This window comes from Neovison vison, chromosome 3 (genome assembly GCF_020171115.1).
Source record: "Neovison vison isolate M4711 chromosome 3, ASM_NN_V1, whole genome shotgun sequence".
Taxonomy (NCBI): domain Eukaryota; kingdom Metazoa; phylum Chordata; class Mammalia; order Carnivora; family Mustelidae; genus Neogale; species Neogale vison.
In genome coordinates this window covers 59712654-59731502 of record NC_058093.1, presented here as the reverse complement: position 1 = coordinate 59731502, position 18849 = coordinate 59712654, and the positions used below count along the sequence as shown (strand labels likewise).

General features: G+C 35.3%; 1 protein-coding gene across 4 annotated transcripts in view; it reads left to right on the top strand.

Moving 5' to 3' along the window:
* KCNH7 (potassium voltage-gated channel subfamily H member 7) overlaps positions 1-18849 on the top strand; it is a 486469-nt gene that overhangs the window by 336320 nt on the left and 131300 nt on the right. For 2 of the 4 annotated variants that reach the window (XM_044242215.1, XM_044242212.1), the window contains exons 4-6: positions 7971-8399; positions 12982-13002; positions 13431-13454. In XM_044242215.1, coding sequence (XP_044098150.1) covers positions 7971-8399; positions 12982-13002; positions 13431-13454 — 474 coding nt within the window. The remainder of the gene's footprint in view (positions 1-7970; positions 8400-12981; positions 13003-13430; positions 13455-18849) is intronic. The other 2 variants (XM_044242213.1, XM_044242214.1) reach the window with 2 other exon arrangements.

The following is an 18849-nucleotide window of genomic DNA, read 5'->3' as shown; positions in this document are numbered from 1 at the left end:
TTTATAAATGATTATACTACAAGTCACAATGAGAACTGTTTGTATAAGTTAATTAATGTTTACATAAAACTATAAAGATATATTTTAAATGAAAGTAAATGTAAAAATATAATAAAGTTTTATTTTTATAGTCTCTTATCCTTACAGTTCTTTTCAAAAGTGAACATTTTAATCTAATTTAATCTTATTAAGGTATGACAAAGGAGATTCCATTATCTTTGAAATGATTAGAATTGTTGTCTCCAAATCAAAGGAGAATTTCTACTTTTATCCTTATTAAAATAAAAGTTTGAATTACTCTAAAAGCTTTGACTGAAGCTAAGTCTATACATGAAAACTACAGCTGGTAATTTAGGCAATTATCTAACTAATTTAAACCACTAAAAATATATTCATATGCTTTGGACCCAACTATTCTGAATAATTGACACATAAAATACATATTTGCCTGAATAGCTACATTAAATTTGCATTTCAGTTTTCAGACCTCACAACTAACGAACAAAGAAATTTTCTATATCCTGGATTATGAAAGGGCATTCACAGTATTTTCACCATTCTCCACTAGGGCTGAAAGTTATTCTTTAATTCAAAGATGAAGAGCTGCAGTAGTTATATAGAGTTTCCCCCTCAGTGAGCATTACTACAGAGAAAATCTATTATTCAGATGAATTTAATTAACGGTTTTACAATGCAACTAATATTTACTATTATCATAGGTTTGGAAGTTTCCTCTTTTTAAAGATTGAATTTGATCTAGAAAGGAAACTATGACATGATTGCTAAAAGAAATATGGGAAAAGTTCAGTCATAGGTTGCAATCAACTTTATCTTCTGTTTCCCCCCTAGAATTTGGGCAAAGTACATTTTTCTAAAATTGGGACAATTGCTGGTAGTTGAAAAAAATTATATTTTATCTCTCTATTAACAGTGAATCCTAATGACTGTCTAAATCAGCATATCCATGCCAGAAAGTCCTCATGTGCATATCATTTGGAAACATTTGTTACCTAGCAACACCTAAATCAAGGATGGCCCCTATTCATACTGAATTCAGGCAACTGGTTTCTGTACCATTTGTATTTGGAATGCTCTATCAAGGGAATCCCTGTCAGTGTGATGAGTATATGGTCATCCCAGATCAATTTGGGTTAAGATGTTCTTTTTTTTTTAATTTGTTCTTTTATTTTTTTTTAAGATTTTATTTATTTATTTGACAGAGAGAGAAACAGAACACAAATGGGGGGAGTGGGAGAGAGATAAGCAGGTGCCCCCTGAGTAGGCAGCAGAATGTGGGGCTCAATCCCAAGACCCTGGGATCGTGACCTGAGCTGAAGGCAAACGCTTAATGACTGAGCCACCCAGGCCCCCCTAGTTTAAGATGTTCTTATGCTCACACAATTTGAACGGCTTCTTTAACTTGGCATTTGGAAAAGGAAGAAATCTATTGAAGAGAAACACAATAATAGAATCGATAAATGAAACATTCATGTATTACGTAGTTATCACATAAACACTTTATTAGGTAAATATACTTCTGATGGCATTTGTTTTCATTTCCAATCCCTCTTCACTGAGATATTTTAACCTTGGGTAGTTAAAAGCAGTCCATCACCCTGTCCTGTTTTCTGCCTGATCTCCCTTATCCCAAACCTGTCTTTTCTGCTTCTTTCCTTTCACGATGACCTGCCAGGGTGAAAGCAGTATCTCTCAGACATCATCAGCATTTATGAACCTGTTCCAGAAGTTCTCTGCTGCTGCTGCTGCTGCTGCAGCAGCTCCCAGACAGTAACTGCTGTCTAACTGCTACTGTGGCACTACCTTCCCCCACTTCCACCCATGTGTGCCATGCCCTAGTGGGTCAGGACTCACATTGCTTCAAGATTCTAATTTGGTTTTACACTTACCGCCTTACTGCAAGTTGCTGCTTTTTCTGTGGTATCTCTCATCCTAGGAAATCTCCCAAGATTCTTAGCCTTTCAAGGCATTACTGACCACATCTGCTCCTTTAAAGGAGCTCCCAAATTTACCTTCAGGTTTACTAGATGGATGGACTTCCTGATGATCTTTTCTGGCCACTAACATTAGGACCACACTGGCTGTACTGCATGTTCGTCACCCACAGTTCAGGTTAATCAAGTCAGCCCCGAGTTCACACTGAGTGATCCTTTTTCCCAGTCTAACTACCAACTGCTGTCTTCTTTGACAATATTATGGGTTGTTCTAGCAGCCTGTGGGCAGTATCATATACTCATTACACACTTAGGAGTAAGAAATATTCATCTCCTTGCAGAGTGCCTCTATGGAAATTCCTCCCTAAAAAGACAAGGCAGATATATCAATTACCTTCCCTGTTTCTCCCATCAAATTCGATCTGTTGCTCTCTCTGACTCAGAGATTAAAGTCATATTTTTCTGCACATACAGAGATAGTTGGCTGGAGAAAATCTCAGTGATTTTTAAGGCTTGCAATTTAAGTGTCAGATGTGTGAATACCATGATTTTAAAAAGGCATGTAGACAATAACTCACAAATCCTTATTTTGTGTGATAATAGCTGATAGTAGACTTAATTTAGATCATAGGGTTTTTTCCTAGACCAAAATCTAGCTATTGTTCCTTTTCTGTTCCTTTTCTGCACTGTGGATACTGTGCTAGACACCTTCCTCATCCTGCTGCTGTAAATATTGGCTACTGAGGGTCCACAGCTCTGTTCCTCATTGAGAATTGTCGTCAAAGACAGGGAACTGCCTTACATAGGTTATGGACTTTCTCATGGGGTAGCACGAGACTAGCTATGCAGGGAAACAAAGTCCAGTTACCATGACTTGAATTCGGCATCACTCTGAAGGACAGAGAGTCAGCAGAAACCCCATCACATTTGCATAAGAGTTTAACTTCCTCTGCCCAATCCTGTCTTCCTCCTTTTCCTCAGGAGTACCTCCTGAGAAGGCTCCTCAGAAAGCTTTTAGCACAGACCTTTCTCAGGATCTGACCTCCTCTACTCTTTTGTGAGATGAAATATCTCTGTTCAGGGCCTTCATAATATACCCGTTCCCTTCACCCATGTGTGTCTCCTCCTGATACCCAACTATATCCTTTAGTTTGCATGACTGCTTGAACTAAAGTTTCTCTCTACTTTTTAGTCCATAATTCAATGGAAAACCAAGCAAGAATAAATTGTTTCTGGTCTATATTTAACTGGGTTTTCATAGTAAAATTATTAGATAATTGAAGTTCTAAGAGTTTGCAGAAATGAAGTTGAACTAAGAGAATGATTGGGAATTTGTAATTGTGAGGAAATTCAATGACTAGAAATATATGGAGGACTTTTGGGAAATACTTGTTTGTTTGTTAGTTTTTAAAGATTTTATTTATTTATTTGACAGAGTCAGAGATCACAAGTAGAGAGAAAGGCAGGCAGAGAGAGAGGGAGGAGGAAGCAGGCTCCCCGCTGAGCAGAGAGCCCGATGCAGGGCTCGATTCCAGGACCCTGAGATCATGACCTGAGCCAAAAGCAGAGGCTTAACCACTGAGCCACCCGGGTGTCCCAGTATTTGTTTTTTCTGAAAAAAAAAAAAATTATTTCTAATATTCCTAAATCAATTCTTAAATTAGAAATATTGTTTTCTTCCAAATTCAAGTAGATAAGAACCAGCTCCCAGAGGAAAAGATAAGAAAGAAAGAGAAATAGCAGTTCAGATTGATGAGACCTTTTCCATTCTGAAAAGTTTAGTAAAACTATATTCTAAAGTCCCATTACCATAGGAGATCGGGTAGAAATGCAGCTGTGATCATTATAATTTTGTGAAAACTATGATTAGCATATATATGTAAAGAAACGCAGAACTGGAAGGAATGTTAAGAGTCAGCTAATCCCAGGGAACCCCTGGGAAGGTTAGTAGAAGGGTTTTCCTTGGGGAGAGGGATTTTGTTATTCATTTTCTGATATCAAAAACAAAATTGTGTGTATGCATTTTTCTATATTTATTTAGGAGAGAGTTATGATTCTCATTAGATCCTCAATATGGATATTTATATCCAGATAGATAGATAGATAGATAGATAGGAATCATAATTCCAGGCTTTTTAAAGAGAACAATGACAGATTATCTGTGTGCCTACATGGGTGAGAAGTACGAAGATCTCAGTTAAATATGATACAGGATATGCAAAGATGAAGCTTCCAAACTTATATTAGGCAGCTTCTTAAAAGTGACATGTTCTGAGAAAGATATTGTAGCAGTAGTTCATCCATATGTGTTAGAAACTGGATACATCTTAGATGAAAATCCTATTCATGTAAGCAGTCTATTAGTACTTACAATTATTTGGGAGAGTGCAAAAATGGGTAAAAACTCTTATTTTGTTGTTCTTATTTCAGATTTGTCAAATGTTACAGTAAACAAAAGGCTAAATGGTATCTATTTTGGTTGTTTAAGTTAGAAAGCAAATCTAGTACAATGTGGAGACTTGACTTATAAGGATATTTTCCAGTGGTAAAAACCATGACAGGATTATACTCATCTATGCTTTATATTTCCTGCCTGAAATTGCTAGCATTGAACAAAATTCTCAATGTGTATTCTTTCCGGATGAGCTGCATTTAGACAACTAAATCTGTAATGCAATATAACATGGTCATATGAACCTAGTGATGCAGAAAAGACCATCTGTACCACCTTGGATATGACCAAACTACAAGAGCAAACTAAATGCCTCATGTGGTCATTAATTTAAGAAAGGCAGTGAATTGTTTTTAAAGGAGGAGGGTAATGTAACTGATGAAAAATGAACAAAAGTAGGCATTGACCTCCAGTGCATTGTAATAAGCTTGCAGAATTGATTTGTAAACTGCTTTATAAGTCACTTCCATGTGCATTAAAAACTAATCAAGTGACTTTGATGCAGTTCACTGATTTTTAACTTGGCAATTTACTTGAGCATGTAAGAGTTGTTAGTAGAATTATGTAAGAATGCCTGCAAAACAGTTACTGTAGTACACTGTTGTTTAATCTTATTTGCACAGATTGGTTACTCTCATCTACAATTTATTAATCTAGAACTTAAAGGTAAACATATTTGGAGTTTGCACATTGTGTCATGTCTTTTATCAGAAAGATAAATTCAATTACAATTGTATTGAACACTGTTAACTACTAGCCCACAAATGAAAGCTTATAATAATAGATTAGCCTGCTTAATTCTAAAATTTTCTGTAATAGGTATTTTACATAAAATGAAGAGTTTGAGACATTTCTATATATGTTCTAAAACCAGAATGGTAGCAATTAATAACCTCTGAAAAAGGTGATATTGACAATAAGAGTTGCATCAGGTACGAAGGGCATGGTAGAGAGTTCACCGTTTCCCTGAGCTACTGAGTTCTACTCAATTAATCATTTTTGGTAAACATGGGTCAGTGCCATTCCAGAAGGCTAAAATTATGTAATTAAGTTGGTCAGAGCAATTAAATATCCTAATTTTCCACAGTCAGAATTGAAGCACATTTTCAGTTTAGGATCTGCTTATAGCAATTCATTTATCATGCTCAGGCTTTAAGTCAGAGGTGGGATTTGGTTAGCAAAATAGTCAGGGGCCCTGCCCTCACGAATCCTATGGTCCACGGGGGGACAGAAATGTTTGTCAGGAAAAGGGCTAGAATCAGAAAGATAGATCATGAGATTGGATTTGCTACAGGATTTTGAGGTGTCTTTCAGACTTTTAAGTGATGCTGTCAATGAGGTCAATAGATATGCAAGTTTGGAACTAAGAGAATAGGTCTGGGCTAGAGATGCAGGTTTATGAGTTACTGGATTAAATATGGAATTAAAACGTGTGTGTGCAGATAAGACCACATATTGGAAGAGTGTATTTAAATAAAATGCAGAAAAGTCCATGAGTTTTGTGAATGTTCTTCCATGTTTTAAAACCATCCTCAATGCACTGAGGAAAAGTTTATAATAAATATATTAAAGATGAGGGTACCCATGACATTTAAGAATATAAGAAGGTAGATAGTATTGTAGCCCAAAGACTCCAACTGACTGAACTCCAACCAGGAATCCAACTGACTAGAAGAGCAATGTGTAATTGTCAAGCCATGGGGCCATGCGGACATAGACAACTGCACTGGCAATAGGGTCTCGAAACTTTGCATTTTCTTATAGATGATATTTGGAAAAGCTTTGAATCATATAATAGTGTTTGGATATTTTCTCTTATCTCTTCATTTCTTTTAGAAGTAGAAGTTTTACCTTATTAATTTTTTAAAAAATATATAAGGAATGTATGTTTGATGTAACAAACAAAAAAGACATGTAAAGAAGAATGCAATACATTGCCTTTCCCCACTTCCAGACCCACTTAGTCAATTAACATTATGAGTTTGGTATGTGTTCTTTCACATATTTCTCTACTGTTATACAACTTACATGGATAAATATATACTTTTATTATTTTTAATGAGTGGTCATAAATATTAAAATGAAACTTGCTTTTTCACTTTACACTATTTTTGAATAAACTTCTAATTCTAATCAAGACATAAATATATTTAGGGGCACCTGGGTGGCTCAGTGGGTAAAAGCCTCTGCCTTCGGCTCAGGTCATGGTCCCAGGGTTCTGGGATCCCGCTCCGCATCGGGCTCTCTGCTCAGCGAGGAGCCTGCTTCCTCCTCTCTCTCTGCCTGACTCTTCATCTACTTGAGATCTGTCGTCAAATAAATAAATAAAATTAAAAATATATATATATTAGTATTTTTATTTAAATATACTTTTTTAAAAGAAGATTCCTAACTATAAAAATGCCATGATTTATTTAACCATTCTCCTTCTAATGAATATTCAGACTGTATCTTGTCTTTGTGTGTTTGTACTACCCTATAAATGAGATTGAAAAGTACATACTTTCATTTTAATAGATATTGTACAATGACTTTCCTAAGAATTTGTAGCAATTTGCAGTCCCATCAGCAAAGTGCCAGAATGCTCACCATCATTTTTCGCCATCACTACATTATGTGTTCTTTTTTAATTTACTGCTAAATTGAAGAGTGGAAAATGATATGCCCTTGTTTTGATTTTCATTTTTATTGCCAGTGAGTTTATATCTTTATTAGTTAACATTTTAATTTTAATACCCACCTTTTAATGTTAGATTTAGTTGTCCTTCTAAGCATCATCTACTGAGACGCATTTCATGCCATATTCTCAGATTTTGGAACAAAAAATATCAGGGAAAAGAAATTCTTATCTTTACATCTCTATCTGAAACCAAAAGCTTTTCAAACATTCCAAATGGAATAAGGAATTTTTTTCATACACTGTCGACCCCACTTTTCCAATCTGCACATGACTCAAAGTATTACCTAACACAAACCCTCTTAGATATGTCATGCCAACTTCTTATGCCCACCTCATTCTCTTCCCTCTTACTTCAAGGACAATAGCTCCCTAGTCCCCCAAGCATACATATGCACTATAATCTCTCCTGCGTCTGTCCCTTTTACATATGGTGCCCCTTCCCTTCTTTTCCTCTCTAAACTGTATTCCACCCTTCACGTCTCCTTAAAAATGGATGTATAGGGTTTTTAACACTATGTAATATGTTACAATGTGTAACATGTCTTTAATTTATTGAAATAAGAAACCTCGTGTCATCGAGTAATGCTTTCACATCATTGGAGTCTATTTAACCATCAGAAACATGATAAGATTATATTACTATTTTCTTACGGCTGATGTGACAATTCATATTCGTCTCGGAAGCTTTCTAGAATATCCCTCATTCCAACTGTAAATGACTCAATTAAGTTTTGATTAATAACTTTTATTACATGGTATTTAAATTTGAGTCAATGGTACTTGTGCATTTGTTTGACTTAAGGAATATGTCTTATACATGTATACTCTGTGTGTTCGTGTCTGTAGGTATTTGTCTTGTAATGTTTTTTCCTGTTTCCATTTGTAGGGAAACTTTTTGGGTTCAAATTCCCTGGTCTGAGAGTTCTCACTTACAGAAAGCAGTCCTTACCACAAGAAGACCCTGATGTGGTCGTAATCGATTCATCTAAACACAGTGATGATTCGGTAGCCATGAAGCACTTCAAGTCTCCCACAAAAGAGAGCTGCAGCCCCTCTGAAGCAGATGATACAAAAGCCTTGATACAGCCTAGCAAGTGTTCCCCCTTGGTGAATATATCTGGGCCTCTGGACCATTCCTCTCCCAAAAGGCAATGGGACCGACTCTACCCGGACATGCTGCAGTCCAGTACCCAGCTGACTCATTCCAGATCGAAGGAGAGCATTTGCAGTATACGGAGGGCTTCTTCAGTTCACGATATAGAAGGATTCAGTGTCCACCCCAAGAGCATATTTAGAGACCGACATGCCAGTGAAGGTATGTTTTTTTTAAATATGGAAATGCATATTAATGGGGAATTAAAGGTAATTTCCATAGTGTTTTTAATTTTGACATTAATCCTTAGGCCTTGGGAGAAAGAGATGCAAATAAATTATGGGAATTAAATTTTAGGAGTCTTAAATTCAGAGTTGTTACTGATTTCCTCTTTGAACCATAGTGAGTGATTTGTTTTTTTTCTGGCTTCTTCTGTGTTTCTGAAATGGTATGATAACCATTATCTGCCTACCGTATGGAGTATTAATTAATGCTTTATATAACATATGCTTAGGTGATGACACTATCATCTCAAGAATAATTAATTTTGCTGCATATAGCAAATAGTCGAGCCTTGGGGTGAATGAGTGGTGTGCCTTCACAGGCCTATTAACCAAATCTTTCCAAAGGAAGAGGTTTATAAAATGTAGGTGTACTGAGTCATCATTAGAAAGCTGTAAGTCTTTGGGGTGGGTTGGAGATAGGAAGGAAGAAGGGGAGATTTTTAGGAGGTAAACAACCAAAACAAACCCTGAGAGTCCTGAAAGACCAAACTTGAAAACCAAAGTCAGAGCAAATCAGAATTCATTTATTTTTCCCTGGACTCGTGGTGTTCACACTCTTCCATAAGCCAGTAGTGACAGTAGCAATGCTCAAAAGACTCTGGAGAAAATTATTATCATTATTATTATAAAATTATATTATAGTTATATATTACATATATATTATTATAAAATTATGATCATCACTAACATGATGATGGCCAACATATACTGACTATTTGTTATGTGAGAGGCAATGTAAATGCTTGACACACATTAATTCTCTCTTAATTCTTTACAACAACTCTCTGAGTTTGGAATTATTATGAAGCCCCATTTTATAGATGAGGAAACTAAGGTTTATTTCTGCTACATAAATAACTGGTCCAAGGTTGCAGAGCACCAGAGTCATCTTTCACACCCAGGACCACCGATCTCCAGAGTCCACAGTCCACCACACCAGGCTTTCCCATGGTAGAAGGGGTCAGTGGACCCACTGAACTTTCCCCCAGGGTTGGAGATTCAGAGTACCAGTTGAATGGATGTATCAGTCCCACTTTTCTGAATCGCACAAGCTCGGGTTCTTGAGAGGCCCACTGTTCTTCCTGTGATATCCATTACTGTGCATGACCATCATCACGGCTCTGGTTTTGAGTTTTCTTCTTAAAACATAGATCTAAGCACTGGGCACAGTGTAGGGTACTATGAGGTACCACAGTTATAATTCAAGCCTTACTTCCTGCTCCTGAAGGACTCCTTCCCCTACTATATATTCCACTCTAAACCCACACAAAGATAATTGCTTTTTCCCAAAAATGTATCACACATTTTCTTGCTTCATTAGTTTGTTCTGCCAGAATAACTCTTCTCCACTTTGTCCCTCCTCATTCTGCCTCTGTCAGGCACAAGGACCCATTTTTCCTTTCCAAACCAAAAGAATTAAATGATTTCTCACCTGAGTGTGCAAAGCAATGTTTGCACATATTTTAGCATTTCTTACATTCTGCCTTTATTCCACATTATAAGTCTGTCATTTCTGCTAGATATGCAAAGCACTCTATGTTTCTGTGAACTCCCCCAGTGCGGGAGCTTGGGCACAGTTAGATCTGTAGCCTTAGAATCACGATTGCCTTTTTCATGGCAGGAACTCAATAAATGTTGGTGTGAAATTGACAGGACTATGCTTGTGAAGTATGTTTCAAAACCACACGCAACAGGAAGTGATTGTACCCCATCCTACTTGAATCATGTGGGGGAGCTTTATGTAAAGGGCATGGTGAAGTTGAGAAGACAGAAGTGATGAAAGCAAATGAATTGGCAGGAAGAATTCAAAAAGAGATAAGTCGATATCACAAAAACTGAAGTTTTCCACAGATAGGTTTGCAAAACCGTATCTGTACAAAAGCAATTAGCACATCCATTTTAATCTGTGATCTGAAGAAGGTCAAAAGGAAAATCAAATCAAGGACAATTCCCAAACTGAATAATCATCCAGGCCCCCGTACTGCTTAGTAATGGCATGCTCAGTATCTCCTAACTGAAAACCTCTGAAATTTGATCTTTGAGCAATGAATCCCATGGCTGAACAGCAACAAACCCAATAGGGTGATTCAGATGCCCGACTTAGTTAGTTAGTCCAGTTAGTGTAAGCATCTTTAGGAATTGTACAGACTTCAGAAATTGGCCTTCTTTTCTGAGTTATAGTATACTAACATTCTTACCTTTTAAATGATACATGATAGTGCGTGGTACAGACTTAAACTGTGGTTTGACAGAGGTGCTGAATAGGTTAGATCAGATTCCATGATTTCACTTTATTTTCTTCATATGTATGTGGTCTCTATTTAGTACACAGTTGCTGATACAGTTATGGGAAAAGGTGATTTAATACTTCTGGATTTCTCTATTCAGGACCCTCAGTAGTGAAGTCGTCCTCGATTTTCTTTCTCCACCCAAGCTGTGTCATTTTCAAAAAAAAAAAAAAAAATCACTTTCTGGCAGATGCTCCAGTCATCTGGCTATTGATTGATATAGTTACAGGGTATTTGGTAGTTCAGCTTTAGAACAAATTTAACTATACATAACCGATTAGCAGAAAAGAAACTACACCTTCTAAGGGTAGCTAATTTGGTATATTTTAGAAAGTGAGCCACTGACAAAGGAAGCCGGAACACTTTTTTTAAATGTCTTAATTTTTTTTTTTTAATTTGAGTATAGTTGACAGACAATGCCCCATGAATTTGAAAAAACTTTTAAACTGATTTTAGTTTCATGAATTCATGTTACTGGTTAATAGGTTAGATCCCACTTGCAGCAGATTTTGAATTCAGATTATTGCCTCCTCATTCAAGAAGAGAAATTTCCTTCTATACTGACTATCTTTTTAGAACTTCAAATAATTTGCGAATGTAGTAGTGTGTAATAGTTTACATTATCCTTTTACTTAATCTACATTATCAAGTACCTTAGAACTCTAATGCTCAAACCATTTATGATGAAAGACCAGAATTTTTTCTAATCCATCACAAATGAATACGTTTGTAAATACTTTTTTAAAAATGCACTATTAGAAAAATGAAATAAAAAACAGACATAGAAAATATAAACCCCAATTGTTTTATTATTAGAATGACCAGACAAAAAGTTGCTCCGTCAAATTGCTATAGGACTCCAAATGCTTTCTCTAATATCTGCACTTACATTGTCATGGACAAATAACAAGGTCTCAACTAGCCTCAGTGCCCTGACTGAATGCTCTTAGAATGTCAAAGCATCATTAACCATATGATGCAGCTTGAATCAGGTTTTTTGAAAATTTACGAATCTTTATGTGTAATTTTGATGATAAGCAATGTTATAATTTTTAACTACTTGTAAGCAGTTGTTACTTTACTAAGGATTTGGGGGACAAGCTTCTGATGAAGATAATTAATTCTCTGTAATCTCTGTTTGCCTTTTTATGGTCCCTCAGAGGGCAGAGTTGTCACAGAGATACAACTTTGTGTATCTCTGTCAAAGGCAATGTACACTAGCAATTCAATATACCACATTATTGAAATTGCTTCAGTTGTAAGCTTTGAAACAATTACGATATATCCCAAGATTCTAAATATACACAGCAGTAGCATAGGTGTCAACAAATGTTTAACAGATTTATTCAAATCTTGGATATATTTGAATGGTTTTGACATGACTTCATTTATTTTAAGCTTGTTTGTTTCAAAACTAGTAATGCATATTTTGTTAGTAGCAAATATGCATTAAAGAGTCAGATTGCTAATCTCAAAATAAATCTGAAAACACTCCATTCTGAGACTTGAAAACAGCCCATGCTAATATAAATGAATTTCTTAAATATTTTAGTTATTACACTGAGTCCCCTGTGACAACATAAACTTAAAAATCCCACGTAATTTTAACAGTCAAATCTTGCCCTGATTTCTTACAATTACTTTTGCCTAAGAATGACTCTTTGAGCACCATTTGGTATTTCCAAAATATACATTGAAGAACATTTGTGGGGAGGGACTGTGAAGAGAATTCTGATAATAACACAGTTGGTTTATTAAGGTAAGCTGTTGTCTTAGAAATATTTGTCCTTATTAATTTACTAGGTTAAATCATATGGGGAAAAAATATTACTTTAGGTACCAAATGTTGCACAGTCTTTCTTTGTAAATGATGGTTGAACTGCTACTAAAATTGGCTTCTGACAAGATCTAACGTTTTTTATCACAACTGCAGGCAGCTGGAGATGCCTTTCTCCAGACTGTCATAATTATAAAATCTGTATCCTGGAATCCAGTTAAATTAAGTGAGATAAATGTTTCACATATTTGAAAATGCATGCTTACAGCAGATAGCATTTTTGGTTTGTGCATTTTACTTGGTTGAAGAGTACAAAATGCTAATTTCAAAGATACATTTCAGTCCTTATATCCTGTTTACTCTGATTGTTTTTACAGAGGTAATTCAGTGTATATAACATAATTTTAGTCTTTTTTATTTTTCTTTCTTTTTTCATCCTTATGTGCTCAAAACAGACAATGGTCGCAATGTCAAAGGTAATGTACGAACTCGAATTTCATCATCTGATGCTCAGAGTGCCCCTTTACTTGGCATGTTAACTTGCCTGCTGTATGCCCTGTTCAATGCAACATCATGCTGGCCCTTAGCTAGTTCAGGTGCCTGGTGGAGACATCCTGGCTTGATTTTGTTGGAGACATTGTTACTTTTTCGGCCATGTCACCAAAATGATTAGGAGTTCCTTTTTCCTGCAAGAAGTATAAAGCTAGGTTGACAATGAATACCTCCTGAATATCTAAACCATTTGGAAAGAAACAAGTATCAAGCTAAATATATTCCACTGTGAAAGAGGCACATAAGCCTATTTCAGCCAAAAAAATTTTTGAGTGCAAGAATAAATAAAGTAATCAAAGTGCTACATGACAGTATCACTTCACTTGTTCCTCTTTTGTTTCCTTAAAACTAGTTTCACGTTCCTGGATGGCAGGGGGTATGGTTTTAAGCTTACTGTAGTAATAAACTGTACATGCATGAGAGTCATTTTCTCTTTCTCTATATTACATTTCAGTCATTTTTAATTGTGTCCTATATTAGTCTGAAATCACTGGCATGACCTGTAGCTCCTGTAGGGTAATGTTTAAGTGGGCCATACCTCTGGATAAATCTGGATTTGACTAAAAACTTGAAATTCACCTCTGGTTTTTTCTACTAAATCAGAGTAGATATAAGGAATCACAAAGTACAGTAATCACATTATTCTCATCAAGTTGAAAACTTTCGGGCTCAGTCTTTTAACATAGGCCATGCATGCTGCTGTGAGTGTGCCTATGGTGACAATGACTCGTTTTGTGCATGTGTGTTGCATGGACACGTCTCCACCAGTAACCATCACTACTTAAAATTCACTGTTTTTGGCCTCTTTTGTATGTCACTGCTACTCTGATCACTATGAAGTTTTGTATATTGATTTCTCAATTGCTTCCCTAATTAAGTCAGAGCTGGTGATGGTTATGAATTAATAGCACTAGACACTAAAGCTGTTTTCTGGTCAGCCGTCCAGGATGATTTGAAAAGAAGGGAAATCATGACAGCTTCTCTCCATCCCAATTTTATTTTGCAAGCACTTCAAAAAGGGTCATGGAGGTGACCTCCAATAGCAGGATGGTACTTCATCTACATGATTATTCTATCCTTGGCCTGTCTACTCTAATTTCTAAAAGGCAGCAAATTAGTGTCAGCTGTGATGGTGATTTGTGTTGATATAATTCAGGATATAATGTCGAGAAACAGAATACAGACACCTCTTGCCAACTCCCCTATATGAAATACGACTGCCTTTAGCATTTAACAATTAGCAATTAATTATTAGACATTATTTTTCCAGTGATCTTTTAAATGCAGTGAGAAATGAATCTAATTTTTCTCAATAAATGAAAATCAAGCTTGCTTATCTTCCAAACGAGCAGTTCACACAGCTGCCATTCAAACTACATTAATTTTATTTTTCTCTCATAAATGAATCTATTTAATTTCCAACCCTTTTCCCTCAACCCTCCATTTTTTTGGAACAGCAATAGTCTTTGAACAAAAATGAATCATCAAAGTCAGAATTGGGATTAGGAAACTTTAAACCATTGTAGGAAGTTTTCACATGTTAATATTTATGAAGTTAAACTCCCAAATTAGAGGGAAAACGTGCAAATTTAGTTTTAAAATTAATGTAAATGTACCCTCCAAAGTTTTCAGACTCTGGTTTTGAAACTATCAAAAAGAACCTTAAATGTCTGGCTCTTTAGGATTTTCGCAGAACAATTAATATACTAATTAGATACAGAACAGTACATTAAGTGTGCTTTAAAAATTTTTTTGGTGTTGTTTCTAAACCACATTTAAATAAAAGGTTTAAAAAATAAAAGGAATTTCTATATTTCTTTGTATACAAATGCATAATTACAGGGTTTTTTTTCAATATCTAAATCACCCAAACATAATTTCTTTACCAAAATAAAGTAAATAGTTTTGGCAGGCACTTGAAAGGACTTCAAGATTGCCTGGTTTATTCGCCTTGGGCAGGGTGTTGGCTGAATCCCTGACACAGGTGGTAGAAGATCTTTATCTCCCGAGGACCCCATTCTTTAATATTCTTGGGGAATCTATTTTATTGCCTGTTACACAAAGAGCTAGCCTAAATCCTTCTTGCTGAAATGCAGTTTTCTTGCCCCCTTTATCTATCCTGAGTGGACAGAGATACCGGCCGGTTACTTTTAATCTTGATATAATAGCACTGTATAAAAACTGCAAATTGGTACTCAATCTTTTCTTCTCAAATGGAATCATTTCCATTTAACCTTCTTTCTTGGGATTAACGTTATTTCCCTTGAATAAATTTCCTTGGCACTCTGACTCTTTGAAATAAGACTCCAGAGATCTAAGTGTAGCTCTGTTATCAAGGATTGAAAAACATTAACTCAAATAAATTATGTATGCTGTTTATATGTGTGTATGTACATAAAATTTTTAAATAATTTCTTTAATATTATGAGAGGTGAACCTAATGCTATCTCAACTATGGGTAAACTGATTTTCACCTCAAATTTAGTGGTTTCCCTGCCTATTCTGCTTTTCAAGTCATCCATAAAATTTAACCCCACTTACCCTACTTAATAAATAGATCATTAATATAATTTTACCCCCCTATTGCTTCCACCTCCTTATTATTTCAAGTAACTACATCCCACTGACAATGGTATGTTCAGTTTCCATCTTGTCTATGAATCTGACCTATGAATCAGAAACAAAACTATTTGTAAGATGGGGCGCCTGGGTGGCTCAGTGGGTTAGGCCGCTGCCTTCGGCTCAGGTCATGATCTCAGGGTCCTGGGATCGAGTCCCGCATCGGGCTCTCTGCTCAGCAGGGAGCCTGCTTCCCCACCCCCTCTCTCTGCCTGCCTCTCTGCCTACTTGTGATCTCTCTCTGTCAAATAAATAAATAAAATCTTAAAAAAAAAAAAAAAGATTTATCACTGCCTTTATCTCCTCAAGCCACAAAACCTATCAGACTCACAGAGGAAATCAACTGATCTGATACAGGTTGTGTCTCTTAAGCTACACTGGCTGTTACCAAGTTTTTGTGTTCTTACATGAATTTGCAAACTGATTTTCAGCAGTGATAGTTTTCTTCTGAAAATCATGTGTCATGCACTGAACCCAGACAATATGAATCCTGACTACAAATAATGTGATTACTTATCTATCTTTCTAAGCGTTAAACTGGTTGCCACGGTTCTTTTACAAAATCCAATTACTAGGCACTTCATTTGCATTTTTTAATATTAAGTCACTTCAGCAAATTATATTTTATTAAACTTTACCCTAATAAACTTGGTGCCCTAAGAAATAAACTGTGTAAAGACCTGATGCTTTGACAACCTTAATTTTTTTGCTTTCCTTCTCCTGTGTCCCATTTTATTCTCAAGAGCAGCAATCTTTAAAAAAGAAAATAGCATTACGATTTTTTTTAATTATCAGATGTCCTTCGCTATATTTCCAGCACCATCTAAAAGAAAATATATTCTCTTTCAGTTTCTTGTAACCAATGATAAATTCAAATGGCCTCATCATAAAAATTTTAAATATCTTTAATATAAAATTCTTTCCAGGTGTTGCTTTAGCCTTTAGCTTGATCTCTAAATTCAGGATATTTCTTTGTGGCTAGAACCTGGCTTACCTTATTTTTAATCAGACACTTGTAATGTAGGAGAGTTTTATCCAGCTGTTGGTTTAGTCTACTTAATCACCTGTTTTTCTTATCCTTCTAGTACAGGGAAGCGTTTAACCTGGGCATCCATTTCGCAAATGTTTCTCTAAAGAACATTAAGTCCTATTACTTTGGAGTTTTACATTCCTTTCTATTGAATCTATTATTTCCCTTTATTTCTGCCCATTTATTTCATTTAAATTCATTTACTTTGTTTTTCAGGTTATTCTCCTTTCTTTCATTAGAGTCCTTAATCCCATCAGTTCATGGTCACTCTCAGGGAGGCTGCCCTTCACCTTTAAATCCTCAACCAAGGCCTCTCTGAATATAGACCTAGGAGGTAGGAAACCCTGTATTCTGATTTCTAGACCGTGATGCTTATTCCCCTTTGGTCTCATACTCCATCTGCTTAGGCTTACAATTAATAAAATGAGAATATTGTGGATACCGATCTTAACTGAAGCGTTGGAAAATTTTTCAGAATTTAGATAGGCTTTAGAGGAACATAAGCTAATACTGATCATCTTATAGACTCAGACTTCTGCATATAAACATCTGCTTCAAAATCAGTGGGAAAAAGCATAATTATCTTTGTTATGCAGGATGAAATAGAATGTAAATGTCTTATCTAAGTAGCATGTTTGCATTATTTTAAGGAACATTTTAGGTTCTGCTAATTCTTATAAATGTATATACATTCTATATGTATATACATTTATATGTTAATTCTTATAAATGTATATACATTCTATAAATGTATAGATTTTAAGAAAGAGTCTGCTTTAAATCTCTAATATTAAGAGCTTAAAAAAATAGAATAGAGTAACAGTTCAGAAGGTTTATCCACAAGTAAATATGAGAACTAAAACAGGGACTCAATGACGTTATAATGCTCTGAGGGCAAATCTGAGTATGACATGTATTGACCAGGGGTTTCTCAGCCCTGTCAGACCCAATGTCCACTTGTTTCTACAATATTTTGCTATACTCTTTTTACTAGACTATAACACATTTAGAGATAATTAAACTAATTCTAAAAGTCAACCTCATCCTTTAACTTTAATATAAAGGAAGAATACAAGAAATGCAGTTTATAATAAAAGGTTATTTTTCTCAATATGTTGATGTTCAAATATAACTATACTAGAAGATACAATGCGATGATCAGACATTTTTTTAAAAAATGGTTTTAAGAGCATTAAATTATCCAGATAAGTACTGGATAACAGAGCAGGAATATGGGTCGATAGCAAAATAAAAATCACCATTGGGATAAATAATAACAGAGCAGGATTATTTATATATGAATATTAAAAATAAGAAATAACCAAATTGAGTTACGAAAAATACACCAAGATAAACTGGAGAAAGAATGAGGAAGTAATGATATTCTCACAAATGTGCCAGCCCTTACCAGCTTGGGGTAATGTCAGCATGATTCCCTGTGTGATAACATGTGATACTAATGAACTGCACTGAAAGAGAAAATCCCACCAAATGTGAGAACATCTACCTTTTCCAGTATTTCAAAAAAAGCCCTTGCAGACCATATGCCTTCCTAAACAATGGGACTCAGAGCAAGAAATGGCAATCCAGACATTTAGGTGAAAGTGTGGCAGATCTCTAGGGAATTACTCAAGTGAGACTGGAAACCAACAGGCAGTCTCAAGACAAATAATTTCAAGTGTTTAACTCTTATACATAGTTTCCTTTGATTGTTTCATGCATCATTTTACATATATAGAGAACAATAATATGAGATACTTTTGAAAGAAATTTTATTAATGATTTTCACTCTGATTCCTATAATTCTCTGCAAATTTAATATTTGGTTCCAACACTGGCAAAAAAAAAAAAGAGTCAAATTTCTTTGCTTACATATTTATTCATAATATACAAACACAAACTATAACCTTATAACCTGAAGTCTGAAATTTCATAAAGTTCCAATGCCACAAATAGCATAGTTTCAAATGATGCAATTTTCCAAAATGAGGAACAAGTTTTGGTAAACTTCTGAACAAAACAATAGAAAGCTGTTTCCCCTACATGGTAGCTATAGCCCTGGAAAGCTCAATGTATATTAAAATCATGTTAAATGTAGATTGTTCTCTTTATATGTGAAACA